The sequence below is a fragment of the Zootoca vivipara genome, chromosome 3 (genome assembly GCF_965207765.1).
Source record: "Zootoca vivipara chromosome 3, rZooViv2.hap1.1, whole genome shotgun sequence".
Taxonomy (NCBI): Eukaryota; Metazoa; Chordata; class Lepidosauria; order Squamata; family Lacertidae; genus Zootoca; species Zootoca vivipara.
In genome coordinates this window covers 55,565,850-55,578,354 of record NC_142586.1, presented here as the reverse complement: position 1 = coordinate 55,578,354, position 12,505 = coordinate 55,565,850, and the positions used below count along the sequence as shown (strand labels likewise).

General features: G+C 41.1%; 1 protein-coding gene across 8 annotated transcripts in view; it reads right to left on the bottom strand.

Annotated features, from left to right (window-relative positions):
* Window positions 1-12,505, bottom strand: part of LAMA2 (laminin subunit alpha 2) — a 372,327-nt gene that overhangs the window by 227,541 nt on the left and 132,281 nt on the right. For all 8 annotated transcript variants that reach the window (XM_035109029.3, XM_088666122.1, XM_088666125.1 and 5 more), the window contains exons 5-6: window positions 6,045-6,224; window positions 4,181-4,270 (exon numbers count right to left, since the gene is read on the bottom strand). In XM_035109029.3, the coding sequence (XP_034964920.3) occupies window positions 4,181-4,270; window positions 6,045-6,224 (270 nt within the window). The remainder of the gene's footprint in view (window positions 1-4,180; window positions 4,271-6,044; window positions 6,225-12,505) is intronic.

Here is a 12,505-nt window from a genome sequence, read left to right as displayed (position 1 = left end):
GGAAATAGCAGTATTGGATTTCAATAGCACTGTGAAATATTAAGTGTTGGCTTTTTATATATAGATTTTTACAATTGACACCCTAATTTAAATTTACATATTAATACAACCTATGAGCAGCTCTGGTTTAATAGTACAATTCTCTTCTCTTCAAAACAGCAAAAAATATCCTTAAATTTGAATCATGCTTTGCGTTTGGAAACCTATACTGTATATGGAATCTTAAATTAGGCATTTATAGTATGTCCATATAGTATGTTTATAGTATATTGTCTCCCTGCTTATTTAACTTGTATGCAGAATTCATCATGCGAAAGGCTGGACTAGATGAATCCCAAGCAGGAATTAAGATTGCCGGAAGAAATATCAACAACCTCAGATATGCAGATGACACAACCTTGATGGCAGAAAGCGAGGAGGAATTAAAGAACCTTTTAATGAGGGTGAAAGAGGAGAGCACAAAATATGGTCTGAAGCTCAACATCAAAAAAACCAAGATCATGGCCACTGGTCCCATCACCTCCTGGCAAATAGAAGGGGAAGAAATGGAGGCAGTGAGAGATTTTACCTTCTTGGGCTCCTTGATCACTGCAGATGGTGACAGCAGTCACGAAATTAAAAGACGCCTGCTTCTTGGGAGAAAAGCAATGACAAACCTAGACAGCATCTTAAAAAGCAGAGACATCACCTTGCCGACAAAGGTCCGTATAGTTAAAGCTATGGTTTTCCCAGTAGTGATGTATGGAAGTGAGAGCTGGACCATAAAGAAGGCTGATCGCCGAAGAATTGATGCTTTTGAATTATGGTGCTGGAGGAGACTCTTGAGAGTCCCATGGACTGCAAGAAGATCAAACCTATCCATTCTTAAGGAAATCAGCCCTGAGTGCTCCCTGGAAGGACAGATTGTGAAGCTGAGGCTCCAATACTTTGGCCACCTCATGAGAAGAGAAGAATCCTTGGAAAAGACCCTGATGTTGGGAAAGATTGAGGGCACTAGGAGAAGGGGACATCAGAGGACAAGGTGGTTGGACAGTGTTCTCGAAGCTACGAACATGAGTTTGACCAAACTGCGGGAGGCAGTGCAAGACAGGAGTGCCTGGCGTGCTATGGTCCATGGGGTCACGAAGAGTCGGACACGACTAAACGACTAAACAACAACAAAAGTATGTCCAGATAAGAGTTGGAGAACAGGTGAGGTCCCTGCAGACTGGAGGTGGGCAAACGTTGTCCCCATCTTCAAGAAGGTAAAAAAGAAGACCCAGGAAATTAGCAACATTGATACCAGGAAAGGTCCTGGAACAGGTAATTAAGCGGTTGGTCTGTGAACACTTAGAAAAAGGATGTTGTGGTTACTAAGACCCAGAATAGGTTTCTTAAAAACAAGTCCTGTCAGATGAATCATTTCTTTTTTTTATAAAAAATAGAGTGGCAAGATTGGTGGATGAGAGGAATGCTGTGGATGTAGTGTATCCTGATTTCAGTAAGACTTTTGATAAAGTCCCTCGTGATATTCTTGCTGAGAAGCTGGTAAAATGTGGACTGGACAAAGTAATTGTTAGGTGGATTTGTAGCTGGTTGATTAACTGATCCCAAAGACCACTCATTAATGGTTCCTCCTCATCCTGGAAAAAAGTGATAAGTAGGGCTCTGTCCTGGGCCAGTTGTTGTTCAACATCTTTATAAATGACTTGGGTGAAAGCATTGAATGGATGCTCATTTGCAGGTGACACCAAAATGGGAGGGGTAGCTAATGCTGCAGAAAACAGAATCAGGATTCAAGATGACCTTAACAGACAGTAGAACAGGGTCCAGAGACTAACAAACTGAATTTCAATAGGGACAAAAGTAAAGTTCTACTCTTAGGCAGGGAGAGCCAGCTGCACAAATATAGATGGGGAACAGCTGGCTTGCCAGTAGTGCATATGAAAAAGATCTAGGAGTCTTAGCAGACCACAAGCTGAACATGAGTCAATAACAAAAAGAAAAAGAAAAAAAGATAATGCTATTCTAGGTTGTATCAACAGAAGTATATTGTCCAGATAAAGGGAAGTAATAATACCACTGGTAATACCTTGGTCAGACTACACCTAATGTATTGTGTCCAGTTCTGGATACCACAATTTAAGAGCATAGCTGCCAAGTTATCCCTTTTTTAAAGGGATTTCCCCTTATGCTGAATAGGCTTCCTCGCGAGAAAAGGGAAAACTTGGCAGCTATGTTTAAGAGGGATATTGACAAGCTGTGTTCAGAGAAGGGCAACCAAGATAACAAAGTATCTGGAAACCAAGCCTTATGAGTAAGAGTTGAGGGAATTGGGTATGTTTGGCTTGGATAAGAAGAGACTGAGAGGAGATATCATAGCCAACTTCGAATATCTAAAGGGCTGTCACATGGAAGATGGAACAAATTTGTTTTCTTCTGCTCTGGAGAGTGGGACCCAAACCAATGGCTACAAGTTACAAGAAATGAGATTCTGACTAAACATCAAGAAGGGCATTCTGATGGTAAGAGCTGTTTAACAGTGGGACAGACTTCCTTGGAAGGTTGGATGGCCATCTGTCATGGATGCTTTAGCTGAGATTCCTGCATTGCAGGGGGTTGGGCTACATGACCCCTGAGGTGCCTTCCAACTCTGTAATTCTAGGATTCTATGAGATTTACATTCAGAACAATTATTGGCCATCACTTTTAAATTCTGACGTAACTGAAAATTCAATAAAATGCTTTTGTTTATTTATCAGTTTTTAAAAATATGTATGTTTGTTATTGGAATGAAGTGCAAAAACCATAATTAATTTGATTATTGTTCTTTAAAGCAATTAATTTAACAGAATTTGAAAAATTTGAAGCTCTAGGCAAAACAAAATACGTTTCAAGGAAACATGTGACTTTCCAAACCTGCACAATTTGTCACTCAGTTTTGACAACATGCATAGACATTAGCACAGTAATAACCATTATTTATTTACAGGCATCTATTAAACGGATAGCATTTACTTTTATAAGGCACAGCGTGACAAACATAATGGGATGAAAGAAAGGATGGCCACAGGAATTCATCTAGAGATATTTTGTAAGCATGCTGTCCTATTGGCAAAAATTGCAATTCAAGTAATAATTTTTTAAATGTAATGTTTTGCTGCTGGTGGGCTCCTTTGGGAAGAAAACCAGGGTATAAACTTAATAACATAGACAATTAAACACCTGAAAGTCCATCTCATTCCCTACAGACTTTGTGTGGTGTTAACATTGGCAACAGGTTGAGGAGGCAATCCTCACCCTATGTCTGCCGGTATGAGCAACTGAGGATTGGGGTCTCCAGCTCCAGATAATTTAAGCCCCAAATCCACCTCAGTCAGCGATATGCTGGCCTAAGTCCCTCATGCTGTGGCACAACCTTCATAGCAAAGCCTGGTGGAACATAAGCCAGCGTAACCTGAAAAGGGGATATTCTTAATAATAATAATTTATCATTTATACCCCGCCCATCTGGCTGGGTTTCCCCAGCCACTCCGGGCGGCTTCCAACCGAATATTAATAACAATACAGCATCAAACATTAAAAATTTCCCTAAACTGTGCTCGGAAACGTACTGGGAGCCAGTATAGATCTCTCAGGACCGGTGTTATGTGGTCCCGGCGACCACTCCCAGTCACCAGTTTAGCTGCCACATTCTGGATTAACTGCAGTTTCCGGGTCATCTTCAAAGGCAGCCCCACGTAGAGTGCATTGCGGTAGTCCAAGTGGGAGATAACCAGAGCATGCACCACTCTGGCGAGACAGTCCGTAGGCAGGTAGGGTCTCAGCCTGCATACCAGTTGGAGCTGGTAGACAGCCGCCCTGGACACAGAATTAACCTGTGCCTCCATGGACAGCTGTGAGTCCAAAATGACTCCCAGGCTGCGCACCTGGTACCTCAGGGGTACACTTATCCCATTCAGGACCAGGGAGCAATCAAAACCATATATTTAAGGATGGCAGGTATCAGATAGGGTTGCCATATTTTGAAGAGCAGAAAAGAGGACACATTTGCTGATTTCTACTTTTAACTACGGATCACTATGCCAACTCTCATTTTAAAAAAGGGGGCGGATCCCAGAAAAAGAGGACATATGGCAACCCTAGGAGATGCTATAATGATTTCCTTTTTAAGGTTCAAGGAGATTTGCAATATACATACATTTGTAGCTAGATTCAGTGGGCATGCCTTTGCGTGGCCATAGCAAATGCACATTCCTCCAACGGAGATGTCTTTCACAGAATAGTAATACTGCAAATGAATATAAAAATATTATATTAATATGTTTTAATAGACAAAAGTAATTAAATTGAAAACAAATTCAATGAAGCACAATCAATATGTTTTAAGTGTAGTATTCAAACAACTGTGAAACTATAATGGAAATTTACTTTTTAAATATTTTTAACATTTTTGAACTATTTTAAGACATGTCGATAGATTGTATTTCATTTTCAGTGGAAAATGGGCATGAATACATTGAAAACTGTGTATTATTTTTTATCATGTTCCAAAACAAACAAATTAGCTCCTCTCCTCCAACCTCCCCACCCCCACCCATTCAATTCACCCACTATTTAAAACCTTTTTCTTATGAGGCAATAATCAATATTTTTATTTATAGAGATATTTATGGACATCTTTTTTAGCCAATCTTGTGTGGCCCCCACCCCCTAGCTACAGTGCTACAGCCCTGCCTATATCCCAGCTGAGACTCACCTTGCTGTAAATAAAGTAAATGTAAAGGACCCCTGAACAGTTACGTCCAGTCAAAGGCAACTATGGGGTGCGGTGCTCACCTCGCTTTTCAGGCCAAGGGAGCTGGCATTTGTCCACAGACAGCTTTCTGGGTCATGTGGCCAGCATGACTAAACCGCTACTGGCACACAGAGGACTGTGACAAGTGCCAGAGCACACAAAAATGCTGTTTACCTTCCCACCACAGCAGTACCTGTTTATCTACATGCAGTGGTGTACTTTCAAACTGGTAGGTTGGCAGAAGCTGGGACAAAGCAAAGGGAGCTCAGTCCATCCCACGGATTTGAACTGCCAACCTTCCAATCAGCAAGCCCAAGAGGCTCAGTGGTTTAGATAACAGCGAATTGCACCCAAATGGAGATTATTGCATTAGTTCATTGTGGTACTAGCTAATTTCATGAAACAATGATTTGTTTGTTTCTTTACAAATTGCCCCCAAAACATACTATATACAGTATAGCAATTATGTGCATTGTTGAAAACATTCCACCCTGCATCACTGGCAGCGGACCACAATGCCACATATATAACCTAATACTCTTGTACTCTGTTTTAATGAATCTGAAATAATTATGAACATTTCGTTCCCTGTAAGCAGGCACAAAACAGGTGGAACACACTCTCATTCTTTCAGTCTTTCAAGTACAAAGGGTGCAATAACATAACTAATCTGCATTAAGTGAACTTGTGTATCTGCTCTTGTATTCACACTGTTGTTCTATGCAGGTGAAAACTGAAACACTGGTTGGGATCTAATGCAGGCGCGTAGCAAGGGAGGGGCGAAGGGGGTGGTCCGCCCCTAGCTCCACTCTGGCAGGGGCAGCTGGGGGCAGTGCAGGGGCAGCGCCCCCGGCCCCTGGCCTGCCCCTGGCCGCCTCTGCTCGCGCCTCCTCCCCCCGAGCAGGAAGAAGCAGAGCGCGCTACAGAGCGGGTTGCCGGGAGGCTGCTTCAGAGTGCGCCAGCCGAGCAGAGCAGCAGCGCCAACCCGGACGGACTGCGCATGTGCGGACATGCACAGTCCGTCCTGGCTCATCCTGGCGCACGCATCATGCATCGTACCATCAGGATGCGTGCGCGCTGCGGAGTGGCACCCCACCCCCAGGTGGTGCCGCCCCGGGCAGCCAAGTGGCACCATTCACCACTGATCTAATAGACTACTTTAGTTTCACCATAGGCTTCCATATACTCTGTGGAACTTTGGACCCTTTTTCATTGAACAGCTGGCCCCCATGAAATATGGGGAGTTGGCATCTGTGTCAGGACTTACCCTTCTTGTAACTATTGGGTCAATTTCATTGAGATCTCTATGTGCAAGCATCATTAAATCAGCATTCAGGGTCCGTATCCTCTGAAATCTCAGGCGAATATAGCGAGCTGAAGTGAATTCTAGAAGAGCTGGAGAAGGGTCATCTGCACTTGGCCGTCCATTGATCAAAGATGTGTGAATCTACAAAGGAGAATAAACAATAGGAGTGTGTTAAATGAGAGTTCTCACTCTTTCTAAAACCACTAGGGCTGTAGCATTCAGCATCAGGTATTGTGGTAGGGAACATGAATGCTTGAGGAATTTTATATCTGTGAATTCTGAAGCAGACTGACCTAGGCCGATGTGCAGCTTAATGTGTAATTAACCTTCGGGTTTCACACTTATCACAATTTTACAATACAATGCTCAGCTCAAAAAAAGTACCAAGACTTGTTAAATATGTACATTTCACGATAAAGACATTTAGAAATATGTATAATTAGATAAAAATTAATGTACATATCATCTTATCTTTACATATAGTATCACATATACACTTTGTGATAAAATGTGAAATTTTCATACAGATTTCTTAAAAATCACAGACTAATGTAAAACAGACATGTTAAATTAATATGGTTCTAGACCAATCCATTCATCACCAGTGGAGAAACAACTATGCTTTCAAAATAGTCTTTCTCTCTCTCTCTCTCTTTTTCTTGTATATGTCTCCCTCCATCCCCTCATCATTCTAAAATTCTGCTGGGTAAACTGACGTGAGCAAATCTGAGGAAGTCTGGTGAATCCTAAAGGGGTTAAAAGGAAGGATTGGCACTGTTGTATGATAACTTAGAAGGACTTTGAAAGCATTCTAGCATCTAGTAATGTCACACTAATCTATGGCAGATTGCAGGTAACCATTTTAGCTTTCACCATATGATACAGATGACCAAGCTATAGATCCAAACTGCAAATGAGACTGCTTCTGGTAATTATGAGTTCTGCATTTTAGAACTGGTCTACACATGAGATCTGTGAGTGGATCACTCCCCCCCCCCAAAAAAACCTTTAAAATCAGGGACCCTCAAACTGGATGGATGCAGTAATGCCATAGAAAGATGCCTTTAATATCTCTTCTCTGCAGTCTTCGCCTTCAAGCTGATATTAATCCTCCTGGGGGAAAAGAGAGGCACTAAACCTGTTTTCCTAGCAAGACTAGCTTGTTTGGGATATTTCAACCACAGTCAAGGTCCATGGCTAAAGGGTTACCGGTAACTCTCCAGCACCACTGCCCTATTCTGATTGATCCTATTGGCCCTCTATCCACATCCTCATTTAATTCTCCCGCCCCCAAAGGTGTGAAATCCAATCATAGCACTCTCATGTTACATGTAGCTTGGCTTAGGGAACAGTAAGAAATGTTTCACATGAATGTGTCTTATTTCTTCCATTTCTGGTTATTCAAATGTTAGGCAGTAAATGACATTCCACATGTAATTATGAAGACTATCTGTATTCTTTAATGTCTGGTTTCTTCACTTGTCACAATGGAAGAGAAAAATAAGTTTATATGATTCCAGCTTTAAAGCTTTTGAAAACTCAAATTCTATATTTCTATTTTTAAAATCATACATATGCTCCTTTTAAAGCAACATAACCATATGGTAGCTTCATGAAAGATTTAACAAAACATTTCTTTTTTTCCCCCTGCTCACAGTTTTGGTATTTAAATGACGATATTCTGCCAGAGAGTCCACTGAGTACAGTCACTCCCAAGTTGTTTCTGACATATAAAAAAAATCCCAGCTGTTTGGCTATGCTTCTCAAAGCATTCAAAATCACTTATTTTTCAAAACAAATGACATTCTTGTCTGAGGGGTTTTGCTGGTGCCTTCTCAAGAGCTTAAAAATGTGTATATTTACTGAGAGGTCAGATTCTTTCTAAAACCCTAAATACATTTTTTTTGGCCAGTTTCTCCATTTGCATACCAAAACCACTTAGGCCGGGGTAGGGGGTGGGGAGGTGTGTAATCTGAGATCACAACAGACAAAGTCCATCTTTGCACATCACATTAAACCATAGTTAATGTTTACCTATGGTTTAATGTGAATGAGCAGTGTGCTGCTACCCACTGTTCAATAGTACCTGCTTTGTTTCTTCCCCATTCCTGGCCATGCCACACCAAGGGGAAAGAAAACCACAAAAGCTGCCTTGTCATGTTGTGCAAACACAGATTCATGATTTGTTTCCCCCAATCAAACTATGAACCGTAAGTCAAGATCAAACTTGGTGGTATGTTTGGAGAGAAACAAACGATGAGCCCAGGTTTGGATGAAATGACAAGACTAGGCTTGCGGCCATTTCTCCCATCATGGTGAAATCAGACGTAGTGGGGTGGGGTGTGTAGAAGCAGGGACTTATGAGCTTTGTCCATCAACATGCTGCTTTTTAAAATTCACAGTTAAACATTTAGCAGCAGATCAATGTGATGTGTGATTGGGGTGATCCTTAGAAAATAACTGCAATGCTGCTGCAGTTAATTGACCTGACATGGTAAAATTTCCAGTATGATGTGGTTGTGTTCTTAACCCTGCTGTTTTTTTACAGCCTGACCAGGTGCATTGTGGGATACCTTGTGGCATAGCTAGTTATGTGCAATGGGAAAAGAAGGACTTTAATATATATTTCCTACGTTATACAGCATTCAGAATGTATAGTAAATGATTTCTGTCTATCTTAGTACATTAATGATTTATTTAACTAATGATTAGACTCCATTCCATTGACTACTAATGAATACAGAATTGAACTGCTTAAAATGCACTGCTTTAAACCCACAGTAAAATGTCAAGTGCTGTTCATGTCATATTCTGCTTCAGCTAACTCAATCCCCAAAAGAGGATAGGCAAATGTCAGCTTAATGAATTGTTTAGCAAATACTGTTATATGATGGACAACTTGTACCTCACACAACTTAAGCTAAACCGAAGAACTTCTTTTTCTTCAGCAAGTCACTTCCTTCAAGCTACTTGCACCTGAAACTTAAAATTGCTTCTCTGATATATCCTTTTTCTTCTACAGTAGTGCAATTCTTGCATTTTTCATTTTTGAATGGAAAGTAATTTGTCAGAAAAATGTCTTTTGTGAGATATTTAAAGAGATTGTTCAGTGTCAAAGGAGTGGTTATTAATAAATCACAGTGTAATAAGAAATTCAATTCCCTTAAAGTATATTTGTCATGCACCTTTTTTCTTTATTTCTTTTTATAAAAAAGCGCCTTTATTACCGCTCTAGCTAAAACAAAGGAGGAGGCGGAAGCTTTCAACAATAATTACACATACTAGAGACCAATAGGCATTGAATAAACACGTATGATTCATTGCAACATTATGCAAAAGCAGCATGTAAAAAGGATAACACATATAGCATTTGCTAATACTGTTTCCATTTGGGGATGCTGTGTATACATTTAAAAACAACAACCACCCTGAATTCTGGAATGAATTATATAGACTTAATAAAATCAAACGTTTTCTAAACCTTGAAGAGATGTTTATTGCTGAGACTGTTAACCTTTTTTCTTCTCTGAGGATGGATGGACAACTCCTGTTTTCCTGCTCACAGACCAGAAGAAGGGCCTATTGGGAAATGTAGCCACTTGATTTAGCTGCCCCACTATATAGGGAAAGAATTTTTGGTTTTGTCTAAGCGGACAATCTTAAAGACATTTTAATTTGGGCAAGATGCACGAATCCAAGACAAAAATGCAGCTTGGATTGAAAATCTAGAGAACATATTTGAAATCATGACAGTCTTTGTGCTTTAGGCTAATGTATAACAGAAAAAAATATAAGCAACAGGCAGAAATTCAACAAGTATGGCTTTGCTGCATTTTTTTTCTCCATTAAGTTTTTCCATTTACATGATCATGCAGAGAAGGAATCTGTGACTGGGGACATCAACATGCTTTAACAGAATTTTGCATTCTCCTAATGGCACCCAAAAGCACTGCTAAGATTGTGGGAATTATTATAGCAATTTATGTTTGTTTTATTCCTGCTTCACATCATGGGCAAGGTCCCGCGGAGAAATCTGAATGGTGAAAATGACCATGTGAAGTAGCCTTTGGCGATCTCACATTGTTATTAGGTACCACTTACCTTTATTGCAGTATATGATTCAAAATAGTGGTTGATAAGACGGCAGAGAGGATGGAAAGGAATGAGCAGTGTTTCTTTGTAATTTGACTTCACATATGAAACATCTGTGCAATAGTTTCAGTACTGACAGCTTAAAGTTGGAGCAAGATCTGTATCTGAATCACAACATCCTGTTTCATTCCAGTTAAAGTATAAACCAGACAAACACAGATGTGACACTTTTCAAACTGGAAATAGTCTATGTAATGAATTAAAAAGGGGGAAAGATACATAAGAAACAGAGTATTCTTCATAGGAGGAACCAGGCATTCAGACCATTCATGCTGTGCTTGAAGCTTGGCAGTAGCTCTAAGCCAAGAACAAACTCCTGCTGCATGGTTGGGGATGAAGAGACAAGATCAGCCACATCACAGCACTATTAATCCAACATGTGTAATAAGACGAATAGTTAATGATAGCAATGGAAACAACTTTACCATTTGTCACTATTTTCTCAAGCTACCTGTAGGTACCATCATTGTATAAATGTTATACATATGTACTAGTCAGTGTAGTTACAAAGGAGTGCCTTTAAAGAGCCATTTGACAGGCAAAAAAATTCAGCAGGTATTTGTTTTTTTTCCAGGCATTCTATTTCCACTTTAGAAAAAGTTATTGGATTTCTAAATATCAGACACAGCTGTTAAAAACTGTGGAGCTTCTGTCAGGAAAACTAGTGCAAGACCTATCAAGTATTAGCTTCCAAACACAAACGGAACACTCTGTTTATGCAAAATGATTATAATAAACTATGTTTAGGAAAGATGCCTCCCTTTCCCACTGTCTGCACTTGTTGTCTCACAACTTCCTTTTATCATTGAAAGGCAATAAAGCAGAAGCTCCAGCCTTTCACCACAGGGATTTACTAAGTGTGACATGCCAGGTGGCAATCAAGGTATCTGTTGATAGAAGATAGGATTCTTTACACCAGCTGGCAGTCTGTTTCAGCAGATACAATTCAACATCATGTATCACGATACGCTATACTTGCTGAAATTTCCTCTTCTATGCATGGGTTTGCAGCCTGAACCAGCTGTGAGATTGGTCCTGCAAAGTTTTTGCTTAGGCTGATGAAACAGTCCATTTCCCACCCTATTCACAGTGAAATGAATGCCAAGTATTCCACATTTTTCCTAGTTAATTTTATCTGATCACTGAGCTCTGTGTGCACAACAAATAAATAAATAAATAATAAATAACTATCAAGGTGTCTGTCATATTTTTATGAGGCTTCCTCTCAAGTACCCTCCAAGGCCTCACCTCGGAAGCTACCTCAGCCAATTAACTTTCTAAAATCCAGTCATGCAAAATTCTGAAATTTTATTCCACCACTATGATTAAAAGGCAGTGTCTGTACGGGGGTTTTCTCTCTCGCAAAAGGTAAAGGTAAAGGGACCCCTGACCATTAGGTCCAGTCATGACTGACTCTGGGGTTGTGGCGTTCATCTCACTCTGTTGTCCGAAGGAGCCGGCGTTCAGCTTCCAGGTCATGTGGCCAGCATGACAAAGCCGCTTCTGGCGAACCAGAGCAGCACATGGAAACGCCGTTTACTTTCCCGCTGTAGCGGTACCTATTTATCTACTTGCACTTTGACGTGCTTTCATACTGCTAGGTTGGCAGGAGCTGGGACCAAGCAACGGGAGCTCACTCCGTCGTGGGGATTCGAACCACCAACCTTCTGATTGGCGAGCCCTAGGCCCTGTGGCTTAACCCACAGCGCCACCCGCATCCCGCGCAAAAGGTAGCTCAGATCAAATTTTTCCATGTGAGTGCATTGGTGCAAGGGTGTTGACAGATAAAAGGTTTACTAGCAGGTAGACCTTGACAGGTTGTAACTGTGTGGTCTGAGCACGTCCTCTCCTTTCAATTACTACATATCCATCCTCCATTCCTATTTTTTCAAAGTGGTCATGTGCACAGGTACTTGATTGCCAATGTGCACACATTATTTATTTGGAGGATGGATGGCGGCTAACAGATTGAGATTGAATCCTGACAAGACAGAAGTACTGTTCGTGGGGGACAGGAGGCGGGCAGGTGTTTAGGATTCCCTGGTTCTGTATGGTTCTGAATGGGGTAACTGTGCCCCTGAAAGACCAGGTGCGCAGCCTGGGAGTCATTTTGGACTCACAGCTGTCCATGGAGGCACAGGTCAATTCTGTGTCCAGGGCAGCTGTCTATCAGCTCCATCTGGTACGCAGGCTGAGACCCTACCTGCCTCCAGACTGTCTAGCCAGAGTGGTGCATGCTCTACTTATCTCCCGCTTGGACTACTGCAATG